Genomic DNA, 22,895 nt, shown 5'->3' on the forward strand with positions numbered 1-22,895 from the left:
TTTAGGGTATGATTTAAGCACCAGATGTCTCAGCATTCCGTGTAATAAGAAGGTTCTAAGTTATTTTTTACATAAGTTATGAATATTTATAAAAACTAAAAATTTACCATTTATTTTGTAATTTTCTAAGCAACCAAGGATAGACATATTCCGAGAACGCCATATTGAAGTTTTTTATAAGATTTTTGAGTTTTTTACTCTAAAATTTGTTTAAAATGTTTAACTTTTTGTTAATAGACGAAATATTATATTATAGGTTATTATTATAGATGTCCATACTACTCAAAAAATTTGATTTTTTCCTGGAGGGGGTTGTGGCACCAACAAGATATTTTTTTCTTTAAAAAAAATAAAATATATCTAAATATAGTTCTAAAAAAATTGTTGAATTCAAAATAGATCACGCCTGAACTAGTAAAATCTTTTCTAAATCCATATTCTATATATTTTTATATTTTAGGTGGAAGTACTAGAAGTTTTCTGAATTTTTAAATAAAAACAGAACTGCTTTTATCATAATTTATTAAAAAATAAATACCTATATATACACAGTCGGTTTTTAAATGTCTATTCAGTGGTAATATTGAGCAACAGGTGCGGCAAATTTAGCTACAGGGGCGGCATAGGCGAGGGGAGCAGCAATTTTGGCTACTGGAGCAGCGTAGGCAACAGAAGCTGCTACTGGAGCGGCATATGCAACTGGAGCTGCCAATTTAGCAACTGGGGCGGCGTAAGCTACAGGCGCAACAGCTTTGGCAACGATGGCTTTTTGGACAAGAGGTTCTCTGTGGACAACAGCGTTGAATCCGTTGACTGGGTCAGCAGTGTAGTCTACGGTGCGTCTGAAGCCGTCGGAGTCAACCAAAGAGTAGCTACCTTGGACAACATCTCCGTCACGAACTTCGTGTTGGTTTTTGCTGTCTCCGGTAAGACTGTCTTGGATGTCGTAGGCGAAGTTGTATTGTGGATGAGGGTCGTAGTCGTCAGCTACCACTGCTTTAGCTACAGGGGCGACAACAGTCTTGGCTAAGGGAGCAGCATAGGCAACGGGGGCTGCAGCGTAGGCAAGAGGGGCTGCTGGGAGGATGCCAGCTTGGGCAGCAGCCAAGAGAGTAGCGAAGGCGATGAACTGAAGAAGAAAACAGGTATCAATAATAAAATACAAATAATCAAATAATAAATAAAAAATATACCTAATATTTGAAAAGAAAAATTCAGCTACACGGCAATGATGATCTAAATAATGAAAGACATCAATATTCCTACATATCTAACAAACATCATGTGCGACTCTCTAGCAGACAGAAAAATAAGAGTAACTTGTAAAAAGTGGTTGAACACAACGACGGAAGTTCCTCAGGGATGGGTTTTGAGACCGATACTGTGGAATATGGAGTATTGGAGTTAAAGTTTGGAGAATGAGTTAAACAGGGCTCTGCACAAAGTACAAAATGCGTTAAAAAAAGGTATTAGCGGCGGAAAAAACAGAGATCGCATACTGAAAGGACAAAAGAGAGAGGGATTTTATGAAGTTTTATGACCAATTAAGTTTCATAAAACATTATAGAGAGCGTTGTCAATAGAGCTGAGGAGAATACAACCAACTTAAAAATGATAATGCCAAATATAGGGGGCTCATATAGAAGAAATATGTATTTAGAAGTAGAACACTCTACGATTCTATTTGCGCTTCCAATCTGCGAGGAAATGTTAAAGGAAAAAATACATGGAGATGATGATAAGGCCCCAAAAGGAGACCACTATTAAGGGTGGTAAGCGTATATAGTAGGAAAACCTTAATAATTGCTGTAAAAATTATTGCAGGATTTGTACCAATCCAGTTCATGGTAAAGGGAGGGTGACTATTTACAATAAGACAAAGGGGATATAAAGAAAATCGCCCTAATTTAATGAATGCATTAATTAATGATCAAATCATCAAGAGTAGAAAGGGGGAGTTAACAGAATGGGAAAAAAATAAAATACTGTTACGCAAACAAGGCAAAATTGATAGCCGAAGATGAAGAGAGTCTGTAAAAACTAGTTCACAGATTTAACATAGGAGAAAAAAATTTTATATGTCAATTTTAACTCAAAAAGCTAAAACAATAATTATCTGCGAAGAATAAATAAAATGTAAAATTGGAATTGATGGTATCAGTATAGAACAAATAGTGGAAATTAAATACCTTGAAATTACATTGTCCTGCTATGGAGTCTTGGAAAAAGGAATGCAAAGTCAAGTATAAAAAGTAAACATATTGATAGGATGCTGATCTGACATTATACTATGGAGCCCATATAACACTATATGGAACATTGAAATAAAACTTAGAATTTATAAAGCCAGTTTAAAATCAATTATGACATATTGATCAGATACAAGACCCGTTACAGTCCAACACAAAGGCTACTGGCAACGGCAGAGATAACAGTACTAAGAAAAATTACAGGAAAAACGCTTAGTGATCGAAAGAAATGAATTCAGGGCACTCACTGAAGCGATTGAGAAAAAATTTGAAGCCGTCGAGATGTAGCTATACAGACTACTCCTAAGGATATCATGGACAGACACGATAACCAACGAGACCGTATATTATTAAAGGCGAAAGTTAAAATATCTCGGACACGTAATGGAAGCGGCATTAAATACAGAAAACTGAAGGTAATCCTTCAAGGCAAAGTATTCAGAAAGCGAGGAATTGGGAGAACAAAAATATCATGGTTAAAGAACCTGATGAAATGGTTCTCCACAACAACACAGAATCTACTGAAAGCATCAGCTAACAACATAATTGTAGCCAGAATAATCATCAATATTCGAAGCGAATAGGCATCAAAAGAAGAAGAAGAAGATCGAAAGAGGGTAAAAATATTAGAAAAAAATGCAAAGTGCAGTGTATAAACGAATGAATACTAAATAAAAAAATGGAATTTCCACGAAAGCAGAATGAAGGAGAACCGTGTGGTCAAAATAGCAATAGATAAGTCACAAACCGGCAGAAGAACTATCGGACAACCTCGCAAAAGATGAAGTGACAATCTTTCATAAACGTGTCAATCCTTTAATGGACAAGCAAAATTACTTATAAAGAAAAAATAACAAAAACCACAAAAAGAATAACAGATCTTAACAAAAGGAATAAAAATAAAAAGAAATAAAAAGATTGCAAAACTGAATTTAAAAAACTTTGACTTTGAAACAGAAATATGATTTGATGAAAATTTAAAGTTTACAAAAATAACAAAATTATGAGTTGAAAAAATTTCAAAATTTAAAAGAAAATCTAAATGTACTGCATACCTTGAATGCCATTTTTGATGATTTGAGTGATTGGCGTAAGCGTTTTTGCAACTGTAATGGTTGAATGAATCGTGGCTGTTTTTATATACACCATTTGCTCCAGATTCTCGTGATAACATTTCATAATAAGCCCCCTTGACCTTCTCGAAGAAAAAGAACCGACGTCGCCCATCTTATGGCACCACCAGTTCAACTACTTTCGATGTAGCGATTTTTTTTCATAATAGGTAGTACTGGCTAGGATGCTGTTTAGTGCAAGGACGTACTTTGGAAATTCGTAAAGGGTAACTATTGGATTGTAGCATATTGCGAAATGTGGTTTAAAAAATAGTGTTTCTTGAAGTGTCTTGTGCTGACATTTTTATCATAATGTACTATGTAGTTTTCTACTAACGATTGCAATCAGAGCACAGAGAATACGATATTTGGGAGAAATTAAAAAAATGGAAAAGGAAAGAATGCCGTAAGGCCTAAAAAGTTACTATCACGGAAGCAAATACAAAAATGAAGAAAAGGTAGGCTAAGAAATAGATAGGAGGACAGCGTATACGAACACATACAAAAAATTATATTGAGAATTGGGAAGAAAAATGTTTGGACAAAAATCAATGGAAGAAAGTGGTTAAGAAATGTATAGAAAGGTAAATAGGTAAAAGGTAAGGTAAAAGGAGGAGTAGAGATAACAAGGGAAATATCGGAAGAATTTAATAATTGAAAGAAAGGTATTAAACAAAGAGATAGTCTTAGCCCGTCGCTATTCAAAATAGTTGATCATCGTCATCAATCAGCCAATTGCGTTAACTGCTGGATATAGGCCTCTCTCAGTTCTTTCATTTCCACTCATTACCTACGAGATTTGCTATAAGTTTACTTTTTTCACTTATTCCCCGTTAGAGGGCGTTCTAACCTTACTCCGGTATAAATAGTTTTATTTTGCGCTGAGAAAGGCGGAAGTTTTGATATAAATTTGTCTTCTTACATAGCCTCCTTAGTTGACAACAGGTAGACCTAGAAATAGCGCTATCGGGGGATGGCAGGAGTCAGATTTAAATCAAAACGAATTTAGTAATATCGAATAAATAATAAAATAAACGAATAATAATTAGGAAGAAAAATGTTTGGACAACAAACAATGGAAGAAAGTGGTTAAGAAATGTATAGAAAGAGTATTAGAAGTATTATAGCAGGGGAGGAAAGTATGCTAAATGTGCAGTCACTCGAGCGCTTTGGGACCTATTGGGTTGTGAAGAGTAAAAAAAAGTTAAGTAAAGTTTTCCATTTTAGTGGAGACTTTCCATTTTTAATTTAATTTTCCATTTCCAACAATCGTTTTTTCCGATTATAGCGCAATCTATCCATAATTCGAAAATATGTTTCAAATAAAAGTTACTTATTTTTACGTAAGGAATCCGAATCTGCAATAAAAAATAGGGGCTTCTATTTAAAATTTAAAAGTAACCCCCCACCCCACATCCGTGGGGGTCGTGTTTGGTGACATTTGATAGATTTTTCAAGAATGTTGAATAAGTGTGTTTTTCAGTTTTTCGATCTGATGTTCATTTCGCGAAATATCTCGGGATTCGTATTTAAAATTTTACATTTACCCCCCACTCCTCTCCGTGGGCAGTCGTGTTTGGTATCATTCGATAGATTTTATAGCGAATATTTCGCGAAATATTCGCTTTTTTCTGGTGAAACTTTGTGACTCGCCCATTTCCTTACGCCTCGCCCAAATCGTCAGATTTTTTAAATATACACTGTTTTGCATGTACTTAATTTACCTTATTTTATTCTGACGATTTCAAGTTTTTCTAAGGATAGATTTTTTTTTCGGCCCCGCGTTAACGAACTACCCTGTGGTTAGAGCCAATATATGGTAGAGGTACATCTACAATCTAAAGGTACCACGGTTCTCCCCATATGATAACCTCACGCGCTAGAGTAACTGCAAAAATTCACCGCTTGGGCTCCCCTATCATTAAGTATATTTTATATAAATAGATGTTTTTCATTTGGAATGTGATCAAGTGGATATCAGACACGCTCTTATTAGATACTCCATTTCTATTACTTTTAGTTTTTTTCTTCTCTTTCATCGTCATTTGCCAACATTCAGATCCATACGTCAAAATTGGTTATTCAATCGACTTAAAAATTTTCATTCTTTATCGTAGACTAATATTAGGAGACTAAAGTAACGGGTATAGTGTTTGTACCATATTTTTTCAACCCCCTTGTATTTTCTGATGGATATCCCGTTTCGTTGTTCTTTCCTTCACTACCACTATCTCTAGGTATTTGAATTCTTCGGATTTTTCTTTTTCGTCCATTATTGTAAGATATTCCCTTTTGTCTATGTTGATTTTGAGCCCCAAATTTTCGTATTATTCGATTAACTTTCGAATCATATAATACATATGTCTTCTTCAGCGTTTGCCATATTTACAAATAATAAAAGTAAAAGGTAAGGTAAAAGGAGGAGTACAGATAACAAGGGAAATATCGGAAGAATTTAATAATTGAAAGAAAGGTATTAAACAAAGAGATAGTCGTAGCCCTTCGCTATTCATAATAGTTGATCATCATCATCAATCAGCCAATTGCGTTCACTGCTGGATATAGGCCTCTCTCAGTTCTTTAATTTCCACTCATTACCTACGAGATTTGCTATAAGTTTAATTTTTTATATTATTCCCCGTTAGAGGGCGTTCTAACCTTACTCCGGTATAAATAGTTTTATTTTGTGCTGAGAAAGGCGGAAGTTTTGATATAAATTTGTCTTCTTGCATAGCCTCCTTCCTTGACAACAGGTAGACCTAGAAATAGCGCTATCGGGGGATGGCATGAGACAGATTTAAATCAAAACGAATTTAGTAATATCACATTTTTTGTGTAACAAGACTATGACTGCATTGTTAGAGTCTTTTGGAATAGTACCTACATACATTTATTAAATATATAAGCATTTATTAAATAGTTCGTTTACTGATTTTAAAAGAATAATATTTAATAATTAATAACAAATACTAGAGTAAGAACCAACCAACTGCAGGCGACAATGGGATACCATAATAATAATAAGAAAGATAATGACATAAAGATAAAATGTAAAAATTCAGAATTGGAAATAGTTACAACTTAACAATAGTTAGGAATAACTGGTAAGTGCAACTACTAATGACTAACGACGGAAAAATAGACTAGTAAATAACAAATAGAGAAAAGAAATTAAACAAGTTTTACCATGCATTAGCCCCAATACTGAGAAAAAGAGAAGATACACGAGAGACAAGGATAAATATACATAACACAATAATTAAACTGACTTCTACATGCAAGTAAAAACTGGACAATTCTGGAAAAACATAAGAGCAGGAGGAATACATAGGAGATGACACACCTAAGAAGGATACTTGGAAAGAAAAATGGGATAAATTAAGCAACGAAACTATTAGGAGAATGGTCAATCAAGAAACAATAATGAATAAAATAGCAAAGAGACAAATATATTGGTATGGGCATTTGATGAGAATGCAACCCAACAGAATTACCAGAAAAGTCCACAAAGCAAAGGCCATCGCATAACGAAAAATGGGCATACTAAGAAAAATATAGATAAGTACAGCAAATAGTAGAGGAGGGAAAAGTTAACGAAAAATCAATCGAGGAATTGAAAATAAAGGCAGGAAATAAAAAGTATGGAAGAGATGGGTAAATGAAAATTAAAATAGTTACCCCACATCTGACACCTTTTTTTTTATTAATGGCTTTGACATAGCCAATTAGCCAGACTATTTGTTTTTTTATGTTTTTACAATAACAATTTTAAGTTAATATCTAAGCCTACTTATTATCTAAATTTACAGGGTGTTATAATATATTAATGGATACATTTTTCAATTTTGTGTGATAATTTTACAAAATATTATCTAAGCCCATTTAAAATTTAAATTTACAGGACGTTACATATTCGTAAAGACATTTTAACGTCTGCTTATTTTTTGGAAAAAGAATTTCGTTTAAATTAACAGGTAAAGAACAATTTAGATCAATTAACTTTTCATACATCACTTTAATATTTTGTCTGTACTGTCCACACTCCAATATGAGGTGCTGTAGATCTCCCATTCCACCACAGGCGCAATATGGGTTATCACTGATACCTATTCTGTGTTTGTATGCTGGGGTTAGTGCGTGATTTGACCTCATTCTGTTTATTGTTTTTATAAATAGCCTATTTGATTCTTGTTTAAACCATCTCTCATTGGGAATTAGTGGTTGGCAATTTCTAAAATTTATTCCCGTTGTACTTTGGTTATATACACGTTGCCAATTTTGTTTGCAATGGTTTTTACTGATATTATCTATATCGGTTACTGGTAGAAGTATGTTGTTTATGTTTCGTTTGGTTAAAGCTGCAGATTTAGCTAATTTGTAGACTTCTTCATTTCCAAATATTCCAGAATGTCCTCTAACCCAACAAATAATAATTGAACTGCCCGAGGAAGTAATATCATAATATAGACTCTTAATTTCTATAATTATAATCTGACACCTTGAGAGGGTAAAAAGAAGGGAAAACAGAAAGAAAGGAAGAAAGTTAGTCAGCCCTTGTATTAATTTACACAAATTTTCACCGAAACGCTGCTGATTTGAATAGTGCATTGTTCAATATTATTAAAACAATAAAGCGTAGGAAATAGCTATTAGATAATTTTGTATTAGCATAAAATTGTTGAGTTGAAGTGTAAGTTAAAGTTCAGTATGAAATACTTTCCATGATTCGTTGATGTTCTCACAGTCTAATAGATTAGTTATCATAATATTAGAGGTTAGAATAGGTACAACTTATTTTCCTCCGCCACAAAATTTGAAATTTGTATTTGGTTTGTCAGAGATGTAGGTTAGATTAATCACTAAAATATTTTCTTGTGCAATCTTAAATATTTGATTTAGTGGTGATTGATTTTGAGATTGTATTAGTAGGTATTCCTAGAAAAGAATTTTCATTTATATTGGGTGGAATTAATTTCACCTAATTATAAACCATTATGGAAATGATGCAATTTTTTGCCATAATCGTAAGAAAGAAAGCAAGTCAAAATTCGAAAATGTCTGTTTATAGTTCCCCTTATCTTTCTCCGTAAATTATTATTCATATGAATATAAATAATAAATTCAAATAGAAGTAGAAAATTAATGGAAAGAGCTGACCAAGTAATGCTGACCAAGTAATGCTGACCACTCAAGATACTCACAAAATGATCCAGAAAACAATAAATCTCAACAATGTTTAGACACATTAAAAAAAATTTCATTTGAGCAATGAGAGAAGAGATTTTCTAGGAAATTTAGGTTAAAAAATATTAAAATATATTATACTCAAACCAAGAAGAAATTGATGAGTATTCTCATAGGCGCCCATATCCATGGGAAGGGGGACCATGTCCCCTAGGTTTTCGGGTGCTTTATAGTAGATGATCCGATATAAGGTCGATTTGCACCGATCTTTTAATGGATAAAAATTATTGGATATGTACTTTAGCATGTTAACAATTACAAAAACAAGGGTTGTACGATCTTATCTTGTTCTAACTAGGTATAATTAATTAATAATTAAAAAATGACATTTTTTTATGAATTTTAAAATAAAATTTTCGACCTGGGCAGATATTATTTCAGATTTTTTGGATCATACTAAACAAAAATGGTCTTTTGTATTTTTTTCTAAAGTTGATCGTTTTTGAGTTATAAATAATTTAAAACTGAAAAAAGAACGAAAGACGAGAATTTTCAAGGATCAAAAAAATAAGTAAAAAATATCATTTTTATAACCATCCAAAACATAAATTCAAGTTCAAACCTTTTTCTATCAGGTCTCGATAAGAATTTTAGACATGTTTTATTCTAAAACATTTTTTTTAATTGTTAATGAGGAAGGTTTCTTATGGGGAGACGGGTATTAACAACTAAAAAACAATATTTCAAAATGAACTAACTCCAAAAGACTTATCAAGAACTGGTAGAATAAGGTTTGAACTTGAATTTACGTACTTCGTAATTTAAAAAATTATATTTTACACTTATGTTTTTGAGCCTTAAAATCGTCATCATTCGTTCTTTTTCAGTTTTAAATTGTTTATAACTAGAAAACAATCAACTATAAAGAAAAATTACAAAAGACCTTTTTTGTTTAGAATGACCTAAAATATCTGAAATAATACCTGCCCGGGTCGCGTATTTCCGTTTACGTGTCCATTTCAAGACATTGCGGTTTTGAAACGGACACCGAAACGGTGATACATATCTAGTTCCAAAAAGGTGTTGATTTGAAAGCGCCAACCCCCCAAATGTGCACGGGTTTGTACCGAAACATGTGGCGTTGGAATTCTACAAATAAGTGCATAGAACTAATAGGTCTATTATCATTTGCCGTCTAATTTGTCGCAACTAAACACTCCATCGAATATTATATCATTTATTTGTGAAAATAATATTAAAAGATCTCGAAAAATCCGTGTATGTACAGCCTACATCGATCGCTCGACGCAAAGATAGAGGCTTACCTTGTAGTGGAAGAATTCAATCAGACAGAAGTACAAAAGCAGAATCCCAAAAAAGGAAACATAATATTTCATTAAACATTAAAAACCATGAATCTGTTGCAAGAAACATTAATACTATTGTTATAATGTACGTTTGTAAAAAAAAGTACTTTCAAATAAATGTACCTATTTGTGTTTCATACTACATACTTCAAATATTTTTACACCATTAGGTATAACAAACCGCTCCTTACTTCCAATACCTCCTATATACCAATTTTATGCAAAATGATATATTTACATAAAAAAATTATGATTTTTCCCTCGATATCTAGCCTTCCTATTGTATGTTGCTTAGAATTAATCATGAACTTGGTTTTCTTAACGTTCATTCGTAGTTCATATTTTATACTGACCTGATGTAATATATTTAGGTACTAACCGTTGCAGTGCTTTTAAACTGTCTGCAAAAATAGCGGTGTCGTCTGTGAATCTTATGTTTTTCAAGATTTCTCCATTTATTGATATACCCTGTTCTTTCTCTGATATTCCTTCATTAAAAATAGCTTTAAAAATAGCTAAATATATGTTTGCTGAACAATAATTGTTTAGCTGAAACTAAAATACGTTTTTAATATAACACTTTTAGTACCTACCTATATTGTTGTGCATTACTACAAAATGTATACGTATCGTAATAGTTTATTTTGACAGGATATTTTGGCACTACTTTGAGTTTTTTGAACAATTATAAAGAAAAAAAGAAGGTAACTTTGGTAACAAAAAACAAAATTGTTTTATTTCCACAGATCCAATGAATGATAATTTGTTATTCTGCAGATAGGCGCTATTTGTGATAATCAGTTCAAATAAAATACAATAATGTTACAACTTAACACGTATTTGTGATAATTTTACGCGCGAAGTTAATTTACAAGCCAGTGCGCATTTCAAAATTAAACGTCTTGAAATGGACACGTATTTGAAAGCAGATATGCTCCGCCGTTTACGTGCCGATTTCAAAACTACCCGGTCTGGAAATGAACACGGAAACGTAAATACGCGCCCGGGTCGGAAATTTTTTTTTAATTAATAAAAAAATGTCATTTTTTATTTATGTATTAATTATAGTTAGAACAAGATTAGATCGGGCAACCTTTGTTTTTTGTATTGGTTAACATGCTAAATTACATATCCAATAATTTTTATCCATTAAACAGATCGGTGCAAATCGACCTTATATTCTTATATTGTATCTTAGACTATTAAACTATATTATATTGTCATCCAAAGTATACAAAATGTAATGTGCAACATCTTCACGTCTGCCCCACCCCCCTAAAAACTTTTATATGTGCGCCCATTAGTATCTATTCTTAACACAAATGCTGGATGATTTAAAAATTCGCACATATTTCACTAAGATTACTTTGAACTCTTCACTACTGAAGAAGTTTTGAACAATATCAAAAAGCCTTCATAGATGGAAACTTCGAGAGCCAGACAGAATTCAAAGCTTCTCGCTAAAGAAGTTTTTGGACTGTTCACGATTATTTTTCAATATAAGTTTTTCATGTTATTTTACGAAGACTAAGACGCATATTGTAATTCTGAGGCCATGAGAGCCAGAGTGGCCTAACTGATTTTAACATTACTCTATATAATCAAAGAAAAGGATCAGAAGCTATCAATGTGCGATTGTTTTAGTAATTGTATGTTGACCAATAATGATTCTTGGTCAACATAAAACTACTAAAATAATCGGACATTTATAGCTTCCGATCATTATGTAAATGTAAAGTAATGTTATAATGAGTTGGCCACTCTGAATCTCATGGCCTCAATTCATACATGCAGAATATGGTAGAGAAATTAAAATATTAGAAATAATAAAAGGAAAATTAGTTACTTCGATAAAACTTAGAAAATCAAAAATGGATGTTTTGGTAGATCTCTTTAACACATTATACAGGGTGTAACGAAAATACAGGTCATAAATTAAATCACATATTCTGAGACCAAAAATAGTTCGAATAAACCTAATTTACTTTAGTACAAATATGCACATAAAAAAAGTTACAGCCCTTTGAAGTTACAAAATGAAAATCGATTTTTTCGAATATATCGAAAACTATTCGAGATTTTTTATTGAAAATGGACATGTGGCATTCTTATGGCAGGGACATCTTAAAAAAGAATTATAGTGAAATTTGTTCACCCCATAAAAATTTTATGGGGGTTTTGTTCCCTTAAACCCCCCAAACTTTTGTGTATTTTCCAATTAAATTGTTATTGTGGTACCATTAGTTAAACTAAATATTTCTAAAACTTTTTTGCCTTTTATTATTTTTTCTATAAAGTAGTTTTTATCGAGTTGCGGCTTCTTTTTTAATATGTTTACATAAAAAATTTTATGGGGGTTTTGTTCCTTTAAACCCCCCAAATGTTTGTGTATGTTCCAATTAAACTTTTACTACGGTACCATTAGTTAAACACAGTGTTTTTAAAACTTTTTTGCGTCTTTGTATTTTTTCGAGAAGGCACTTTTTATCGAGATATTACTTCTTTTTTAATATTGTTCAAAATATACCTAAAAATGTAAATCACAAATAAATTTTCATATTATTACCAAGTCTACAAATATATCGTACTTAGCCATATACAAATATGTGGTGGATTTGCAAATATTCAAAATATCTCGATAAAACTGAATTTTCGAAAAAGTACTGAGAGGCAAAAAAGTTTTTAAAATATTGTGTTTAACTAATGGTACTACAATAATCATTAAATTGGAACGTACACAAAAGTTTGGGGGGGTTTAAAAGAACAAAACCCCCATAAAATTTTTATGGCGTGTCCAAATTTCACTAAAATTTTTTCTTAAGATACTACTACCATAAGAATGCCACACGTCTATTTTCAATAAAAGATCTCTAACAGTTTTCGATATATTGGAAAAAATCGATTTTAATTTTGTAACTTCAAATGGCTGTAACTTTTTTTATGTGCACATTTGTACTAAGGTAAGTTAGGTTCAATCGAACTATTTTTGGTCCCAGAATATGTGATTAAATTTATGACCTGTATTTTTGTCACCCTGTATAAGACAGGATAATTATACCCCAAGACTGATTTATCCAAACTTTTGTAACGATTTCCTAAAGCACAATCCCAAAACATTTCAACGAAAATGGTATCATTGCACTCCACAGTCTTACACTGGAAACTTTACTGAAAGTTATACATATACAGAGCGCATCTCAAATTCTCCAAATCAATTTATACATCACTTTGAAAATGACAAATGACGTAATGCAGAGTAATACATCATTTGAAACCGTTTGAGACAGTTCACTATTGAATGCCGACAATAATAAAAAGAATGTGAACTATTTTTTAAAATTGGGTAGATTTCAACTCTTTTATGAACAACACTCAAAAATATTAATTTATTGTCATAGTATAGTACTCGAATAATTTATCTACGGTATTCGCCAAAATGAGTAGTAGGTACCGAAAAATAGACGGCTATGAATTTGCGCACGCATAAGTATTTATTTGATTGGGATTATTTGTCTGTACTGACATATTAACAGCGTTCTGTTATTAAAAACTTTATGAATATGCTTTTTACATCTAAGGAGAAAGTGTATAATACAGCATTTTTCTCAGTTATTCCGAAATGTTTCAAGTTCAACGAAATATTAGAAAAAATTGTTTAAAAACTATTCACGTTCAAGTAATAAACAAGTCGGCTCTAAGAAAAGGTGTAATGTTAGCAATTTTTGAGAAATTTCGTAACACTGGCATTGTATTGTGTCAGCTAAAGGGCTCTTCCAGTAATCTAAAAACAGTTCTTCCCAACAATAATGAAGGGTGTGTCCTGGACCCTGGATCATATCTACAGTCTCCAAAAAATAGGCTTCGACGTACAACATTTAAACTGAATATTAGTGAAACATTTACATATCGACTACTTAGATCACTTGGTGGTTATCCTTATCTTATTCAAATTGGAAAAATATTAAACGCTGCAAAGAAACCTGCAAGAGAACTTTGCTTTGGACGAGTGTTGGGTCAGTGTACGAAGATCCATATTTCATGAGACGTGTATTGTTTTCGGACGAAACTTACATTCACCTTAAGGGGATGGGTACGTAGTTTCGGCTCTAATGCTATTTAAATGGGATTCATTTTTTACAAATCCTGAGAAAACTAATATATATTTTTGAAAAATTTACCGCAGAATTAAATATTTACGTTCTTACCGAGGGCTGAAAGTCCCTGAAAACTTCTGTAATGTTTATTTTAATAAGTTACGAGGTGAAAAACTAAGAGAAAATATAGTGTCATTTTAATTTCAAATATTTCATTCAAACGACACTTTTTATTTATTCTAAGGGACTTTTGGCCCTCGATAATAATTTAGTCTTTCATTCTGCGTTTAAATTTTTTAAAAATATTTATTAGTTTTTTCAAGATTCGAAAAAAATGAACACAATGTCCGTGGTGATATTTTCCAAATCGAATATTCGCTATCTTTGTCATACAACGCACTGAGTCAAATAGAATATGATGACAAGACAGTGACAATGTTAAATATTTGACATGGCATCGGGAATATTTTAAGTTGTTGATTAAATAATAATTGATGGATTCGACCGTTACTTGATGGAAGTTCATTTTATCTCACAATAAAACACTGAAAAACGTTTGTTTTTCTATATTTCCACAAAATTTATTACAACTATGTTATTACTTAGTAATAACATAGTTGTAATAAATTTTGTGGAAGTATAGAAAAACAAACGTTTTTCAGTGTTTTATTGTGTGATTAAATAATATTGATCGTGTATTTGCTAAATAATTGATTTAAGACGTGAACTTAATAAAAAGTTCATTGTTTGTAATTTATGGAGGACCCAAGCCGAGAATAGACCAGGATATATTCTGTGATCCAAGTATTTTGTTGTTAAAGATGTTCATAATTTTAAGCGTTCCATAGTAATAATATATTATTAAAAAATTACTTTAACACTTTTTCTCTTTTCTCGATTGAGTATTAGTTTTTGTTGTACAGTATATAAATTATTACAATCACTGAATACATAATTATTGAAAAAATTATCATATTTATTAACTGAATTATTAATTTGCAATTATACAAGTAACAGTTATCCAAGAACATTCAAAAGCCATCTCTTTAAAGTTAATGATGACATTGTCAAGTAGACATCACGGTGAGCTTGAAACACGTTATTATCTAATTTAATATACGTAGCTTCAACTTTTTTTGTTGGAATATCTTCTACAACTCAAAATTAGACAATACAAGACAAAATTTAAATCCTCTAAGCGTCCCTTTTTGAAAAAAACGATCTATTCTGATAAAATATATAAATTTCTGAATTGTTTAAAGAATTTTTTGAACCGTCCCGCATATCCTCCACCCGTTGCATTTTTTTTTAATTTGCAAACTAGTGGATAAAAGAAAAAAATTAGGTATATATTTGTTTATACAGGGTGGGCCAAAGAAAAGAATCGACTTTGATATTTGGCAGTAGTTATTAGATTTTAAAAACATGCTGAAACACGTAGATTTTTATTTTTAAATTACAATTTTTTGATACATATTTCATACTGGTGACGTCATCCATCTGGACGTGATGACGTAATCGATGATGTTTTAAATGGGAATAGAGGTCGTGTGGTAGCTCATTTGAAAGGGTGTTCAATTCTCTATTCAGTATTATAAACAATAATATCATTATTTATACATGGTGGCCAAAAAAAATTTTTTTGAATTAAATTAATTAACGCAAAAAGAAGAATATATTTAACTTATTTAACTCAAAATACATTTTATTGCTGTCGTAAAATAAAAAAAAGATGTTTATTGGGAAAATAAACATTGCTGTTCGCTTAAATTAAATGTTACAACTGTCAAAAGCGGTAGGTGGGAAGCGGTTTGTGATTTAATTTTAGCGAAAAAAAATGTTTATTTGTGAAATAAACATTTTTTTTTTCTATTTTCTGACAGCAGTACAATGTATTTTTAGTTAAATAAATTAAAAGTACATTCTTCTTTTTGCGTCAATTAATTAATTCAAACACTATTTTTTTTGTCACCCTGTATAAATAATGATATCAATGTTTATATTACTGAATAGAGAATTGAACACCAATATAAAAATTAAAGTCGACCTGTTTTGGCATTTTGTTTAAATCGAATAACTACTGCCAAATATCGAGCTGGACTCTTTTGTTTGGCCCACCCTGTATTTATATATTGCTGTGTTCATGTACTATTAATATAGAAGTTTGAATAAACGTTTGTTTCATTTTTCAAACCAGTTCAACGATTGTTATTGCAAAATATTTATGTAAAATCTTACTTTTCAGAAATTTATATTTTTTTCAGAATAAATCGATTTTTTCAAAAAGGGACGCTTAGCGGATTTAAGTTTTGTCTTGTATTGTCTATTTTTGAGTTGTAGCAGATATTCCAACAAAAAAGTTGAATCTATATTAAATTAGATAATAACGTTTTTTTTAAGTTTACAGTGTAATGTTTACATATCCATACCAGTGAGAATTTTACCACACGTAATTTGCCCTGTAAAGACAGAAAAAGTAGGGATAGCCGTAAAATATTTGCGAATTATGTACCGATGGCCTTAACGATTATATCAATAGACAAACAACTCGATTTGGGAACGAGTTACCATTTGGTGTGCTTTTTCTGCATCCAGGTACTGTGAAACAAGCGCGTTATAAAGACAACATTGTTGTTTTGAAGCTATTTCCTTGTGGCATTTTTGTAACTAACTATTCTAAATGGGAAATAAGCCACAATTTAACTAAAAAATTATTTTATTAACGTTTCGATGTCCACATCAGACGTCGTTGTCAAAACACAAAATATTAATAAACTAAACAAAAATGTTCTTGCTTAGTAAAAGAATTCTTCTAATAATTTAAAATCTGACTCATTTATATCGGCAATTCAGATATATTATTATACATTTCAAAGTTGAATACTTTAAAATGATATTGCCAATATTTATGAGATGCGTTCCTGGGACGACTTTATTGAAAGATAGTTTATTCGATTACATGAAAGTCATTTTTAGCTCAAGAATATCCGTCACAAAAAATAATAGCATGTGATGCGGCTATAAAAGGACAACCACACGCAACGATAATAATGTCATCTTTTTAGTTAAATTGTGGTTTATTTCCCATTTAGAATAGTTAAAGACAACATTACATAAAAGCTACTCTAACAAAATTATTATTCAACATTAGGTAAAGAATGTAAAACATTACATTCAGTTTTATTTACACGTATTCTCAACTTAAAAGCTATAAATCTTAACCAAGTCAAAAATGACAATTGACAAAAAAATTAAGTTGTTTTGAGAAATAAAATAATTTATTCGTAATTTTAATATTAGTATTGTATTAATAAATGATAAATAAACATTAGTAAAACATATTTTAATCACAACTGAACCAAAACAGGAATCATCATTCTGAACATAGAACTAAAGAAATTTTAAAATGTACACTAATTTACGTCTCTACAGGTTTAACAAACAACTTTTTTTCACTATTGGAATGTTTCTTACAAACAATTCAACATAATAGACGGCATTTACTTAATATAAAATTGGAAAATGGAAGGTCAAGGGAGTTCGTCTTTGACCCCAAATTCAGAAAAAAAAATTTTTTCGTAAGATGTAGGGAATTTTTTTTATTACAAAATATGAGGGTATCTAGAATGATATTAAAGTTAAATAAAAAAATAATGAGTTTAAAATTGAAAATATTTCTGAATTTATTAAATAAAAACATAAGTTGGGGTTCAAATTTAACCCCCTTGGTCATCCGAGGGTTAAGAGGCTTTTCTGCACTCTTTCTAGGAAATATTTGTAGCATTACTGATAAGAGTAGATGTTTATGAGGCAAGTAAAGAGACGATATATTTCATGAAACCTAAAAGCTTCATGGATTTTTTTAGAAATGTAAGAAAAAGCGGCGCGCTGTATTTAAAAAATCTCCTATTTTCATCCGAAAAATATTTTTTCTAGATTCTTTGGGATATTTTGAATAAAATAAGTTTCTTGACATTTTTCTCAAAAGTTAATAGTTTTAAAGTTATAAGCAATTTAAAATCCTAAAAATGCCAAAAAAAACGCATTTTTGGATTTTCAATCGCTTATAACTTTAAAACTGTTAACTTTTGAGAAAAAATTCAAGAAACTTATTTTGGGACATTTAGAATGTCCCAAATAATCTACAAAAAATATTTTTCGGAGAAAATTGGAGATTTTTAAAATAGAGCGCGCCGCACCGGCAAAAAAATCGGATGAACGTGCATATTTAACAATTAGAAAACAGCGATTTAAATTAAGGTTAGACGCAATCACTCTTCAGAATCTTGAAGCTGAATGTATAAACTTCAATTTAAGTATCTGGCATCTTCTAGTTTGTGTATTAATTTAATGTCTTGATGGGTCCCTAGACGAGAAGCGAGTAACCATGTGTATTCCTTACTGATAATCAAATAGGTATTGTGATAATTACTTTCTTTTCTTTGCTTTAGGAAAAACTTAAAAAGTTGTGACTGGCTGAATGGCAAAAGCCTGTGCCAAAAAAAAAGTGTTGTTCTGAAGCTATTTCCTTGTGGCATTTTTATAATTACGTATTTTTCATGGAAAATAAGCCACAATTTTACTAAAAAAAGAATTTATTAACGTTTCCAAGCCCAAATCGGGTTTCGTTGTCAAAATACAAAATACTATTAAAATAAAACAAACATGTTGCTAAGTAAAAAAATTCTTCTAATAATTTATTTAATCTGACTCATTTATATTGGCAATTCAGACGTATATTATACATTTTAAAGTAGAAGACTTTAAAATGATATCGCCAATATTTATGAGTTGCGTTCCTGGGACGACTTTACTAAAAGATAGTTCATTCGATTACATGAAATCAATCCCAACTCAAGAATATCCGTCGCAAAAAAATCATAGCATGTGATCTGTCTTTAAAAAGACAACCAAATGCAACGATGACAGTAAAATTCTTGCGTTAGAGATTCCATAGTAAATCACGAGGGAAAACCAGGAAAAAACCTCGTGATACTATCCCGACATCGTAAGTATTTGGTCTTACATTTTTTAATCTACCTTCAAAAAAAACTAATACCAAATTCTGACTTTAATATGTTAAAATTATAAATAATATTAATATTACATAGATATACAATAAGTAATACTAAAATATAAAATTTGTACTAACTAAAAGTCAATAACATATCGAGTTAGTGCAAATTTTATATCTTAGTATTACTTATTGTATATCTATGTAATATTAATATTATTTATAATTTAAACATATTAAAGTCAGAATTTGGTATTAGTTTTTTTTTTTTTTTTGAAGGTAGATTAAATGTAAGACCAAATACTTACGATGTCGGGATAGTATCACGAGGTTTTTTCCTGGTTTTCCCTCGTGATTTATTATGGAATCTCTAACGCAAGAATTTTACTGTCATCGTTGCATTTGGTTGTCTTTTTAAAGACAGATCACATGCTATGATTTTTTTGCGACGGATATTCTTGAGTTGGGATTGATTTCATGTAATCGAATGAACTATCTTTTAGTAAAGTCGTCCCAGGAACGCAACTCATAAATATTGGCGATATCATTTTAAAGTCTTCTACTTTAAAATGTATAATATACGTCTGAATTGCCAATATAAATGAGTCAGATTAAATAAATTATTAGAAGAATTTTTTTACTTAGCAACATGTTTGTTTTATTTTAATAGTATTTTGTATTTTGACAACGAAACCCGATTTGGGATTCTAAACGTTAATAAATTCATTTTTTAGTAAAATTGTGGCTTATTTCCCATGAAAAATACGTAATTAAAAAAAAAGTATCTGGCAACCTAAAAAATACTAATTTAAATATGAGTTTTTAGGCCTCGAAAATGCGTATTGTCGCATTTTTCAGATTTTAAATCGCCTTTAACTCGAAAACTATAAATTTTTGAGAAAATTTACAAGATACCTTTCTTGTTTAGAGCGACCCACAAAACTTAAAAATATAAGTTCCGGAGCAAAAAAACGTAATCTTTTGTATTTGTTTAACAAAATTGTTTAAGCAATTTCTCTCAGATTTGTTTAAAGCGCACCCTTCAGATTTGTTTAAAGGGGACATTTTTGAATAGGAATCCACAAAGAAACCGAATCAGAAATTTTTCCAGACGGGAGCGGTCTCACCACATGGACTACAAGACAAGGTACAAATAGATATCAATTAATAAGACGACACAGACAATAGTCTAAACAGAAATGCTTTAATGTCACATCAAATAAGACATCCACCAAGTCATACACTCGTAATCTATAGCTGGCTGTTTCCACGCCAAAGTGTTACATTTACATTATTAAACCGACGCCATCAAGAAGATAGAATAGATCCATTAATTTCGTCTGTAACTGCTGTAATACGAATCGAACTAATACGGAATTCTGGTTGCTCGATTTCAACTATTCCAAGATCAATTATACATCTCCTTGTTGTGTGCAATGGCGGCGCTTCAATAGCTCAAGGGGGTTTTCGGATAATAGTAAAACTGCTTATCTATTCCTTTGTGGGACGAGATAAACAAACATATCTAAACAGAATGTAAATATGATAATTTAATATTTGCTTATCTTAACCTTCGGATGACCAAAGGGGGTAAATTTGGACCCCAGCGTATGTTTTTCTTTAATAAATTCAAAATTATTTTCAATTTTTATTTTTTTTATTTGACTTTGATATCATTCTAGATATCCTCATATTAAAAAAAAAAAGAATGTGTGTGTACTTTTGTACGCACGTAAGAAGTTGTACTTCTATTATATAATTTCAACGAAATAAATATACTTAACAGTTACAATACAAAAAATTAACAATAATTACCAAAAATTAACCAAAACTTAACAATGCCAAATATTAAAAAAAAAAAAGAAAAAAGTATGAATCGTCCGGGATTTGAACCCGCAATCTCGCGATTTCTCGACCTCTGGTCCAATGCTCTACCAACCAGGCCATCAAGGCGCATGTTACTGACGTTTCAGATATACATAATTACACATCACGGTGACAAGTGAAATATAAAAATAGATGATTTATTATTCTACGCCCAAGGAAGTTAAATCCAAAGACACAAAATTATAATAAATAATACATTTACTAAAAAACACTAATATATTATTTTAATGGCTTATTTGCGCTGATACATAATTTGAAAGATTAGCAACTAAACGTCATACTGTCTGTGTGCGCATGCGCGCAGATTTATGAAAAATTTTACTCTCAATCGTGCCTAAAGAAGTATAACTTCAATAAAAAAAATTCCCTATATTTTACAAATAAAAAATATATTCTGAAGTCGATGTTTAGTAAAATATCGTCTATTATGTGGAATTCCAAGTAGTATTACACTGCGCGTTATCAAAATATATTTTTAGACTGTGGTGCTTGTTATGTACGAATCATGACATTCCTGTCTGCTACAGTTAGTCATTATTATTATTTCCTGGCGTATATTATTATAATTTCTTAGTATTTTGTGTACATATAAGATATGGCCCGCAAACATCTTACTGAGGCTAAGTTACAGGAAATTGTTACTGCTAGCGATTTTTATGATGATATAGAAGATGAAATAGTATCAGAAAACGAGGATGTATTGTTAGATAAAGATCTAAATGCTAAAAACGTTAATTCCAGGTCATTTTTGACCTGGGGTCATTTTTTACCCTCGTTGGTCGTCCGTGTAACCAAAAAAGGTTGGTCATCGGAATGTTAATAAGTAAATAAGTAAGTATTAAATAAGTAAATAAAATAATGTATTTATTATAAACAGGTTAGGTACAGGAGGCAGGACTCTTTCGTGGCCCATCAAAATACACGAAACTTTAGACTGTATTTTTATGTATTTGGACCAGTTGAATTCAAGTTTTAAACTTGCTTTTGCATCATTTGCATCGGAAGTGATGCAAAATTATTATAAACATCAAAAATGACCAGCCATTTTCAATTTCGTTGCAAAACGAAAATACAGCCGCATCATATTCTAGTCCAATCGGAGAGTGCAGCAAGTACCTCTACCGGTTTCGAAACTTATTAATCTCTCATCAGGAGGCACATATGCTGCTCTCTCTCTGATCCAACCAAAACAAACCCCGGCGTGCAGTCACGGATTGCAACGAACGAAATGGCATAGATGCCCTAGCGGCAACTGCTAGCAAAAAACTAAGTTTTCACTCTAATGGCATATAAAACAACATAATGTTAATCTATATCCCAACAGACTGAAAACAATGGGAGCCTTCTCTGGTTAGACCTCCGAGGCTTCTACAATTTGTAAGCCATACGGTTGCTGAGACTAAGGAAGATGAGGGAATTTTACAATTTATAATTCACGTCCCATCTGCTCAGCGTGGTAAAGTTCCAACAATGGTTTCCTTCGTACTCCAATCAGGGTAAACATGTAAATCAAAAATTAATAGCCATTTTCAATTTCGTTGCAAAACGAAAATACAGCCGCATCATATTCTAGTCCAATCAGAGAGTGCAGCAAGCACCTCTACCGGTTTCGAAACTTATTAGTCTCTCATCAGGAGGAACATATGCTGCTCTTTCTGATCCAACCAAAACAAACCCCGGCGTGCATTCACGGATTGCAACGAACGAAATGACATAGATGCCCTAGGGGCAACTGCTAGCAAAAGACTAAGTTTTCACTCTAATGGCATATAAAACAACATGATGTTACTCTATATCCCACCAGATTGAAAACAATGGGAACCTTCTCTGGTTACACCTACGAGGCTTCTACAATTTGCAAGCCATACGGATGCTGAGACTAAGAAAGATGAGTGAATTTTACAATTTATAATTCACGTCCCATCTGCTCAGCGCCGTAAAGTTCCAACGACAATGGTTTCCTTCGTACTCCAATTAGGGTAAACATG

At 31.4% G+C, this 22,895-nt stretch overlaps 2 protein-coding genes across 12 annotated transcripts in view; one reads left to right on the top strand and one right to left on the bottom strand.

The window, feature by feature from the left end:
- The window catches only part of LOC114338023 (disks large 1 tumor suppressor protein), a 1,799,868-nt gene that overhangs the window by 442,245 nt on the left and 1,334,728 nt on the right, over positions 1-22,895 (top strand). The window lies entirely within an intron of this gene.
- On the bottom strand, positions 506-3,407 carry LOC114340998 (larval cuticle protein A3A-like). Its single transcript, XM_028291785.1, has 2 exons — positions 3,305-3,407; positions 506-1,129 (listed from the first exon to the last, which is right to left on the bottom strand). Exons 1-2 carry the CDS (start codon positions 3,314-3,316, stop codon positions 572-574), a joined length of 570 nt encoding a protein of 189 aa, XP_028147586.1. The 5' UTR covers positions 3,317-3,407; the 3' UTR covers positions 506-571.

The sequence above is a fragment of the Diabrotica virgifera genome, chromosome 2 (assembly GCF_917563875.1).
Source record: "Diabrotica virgifera virgifera chromosome 2, PGI_DIABVI_V3a".
NCBI lineage: Eukaryota > Metazoa > Arthropoda > Insecta > Coleoptera > Chrysomelidae > Diabrotica > Diabrotica virgifera.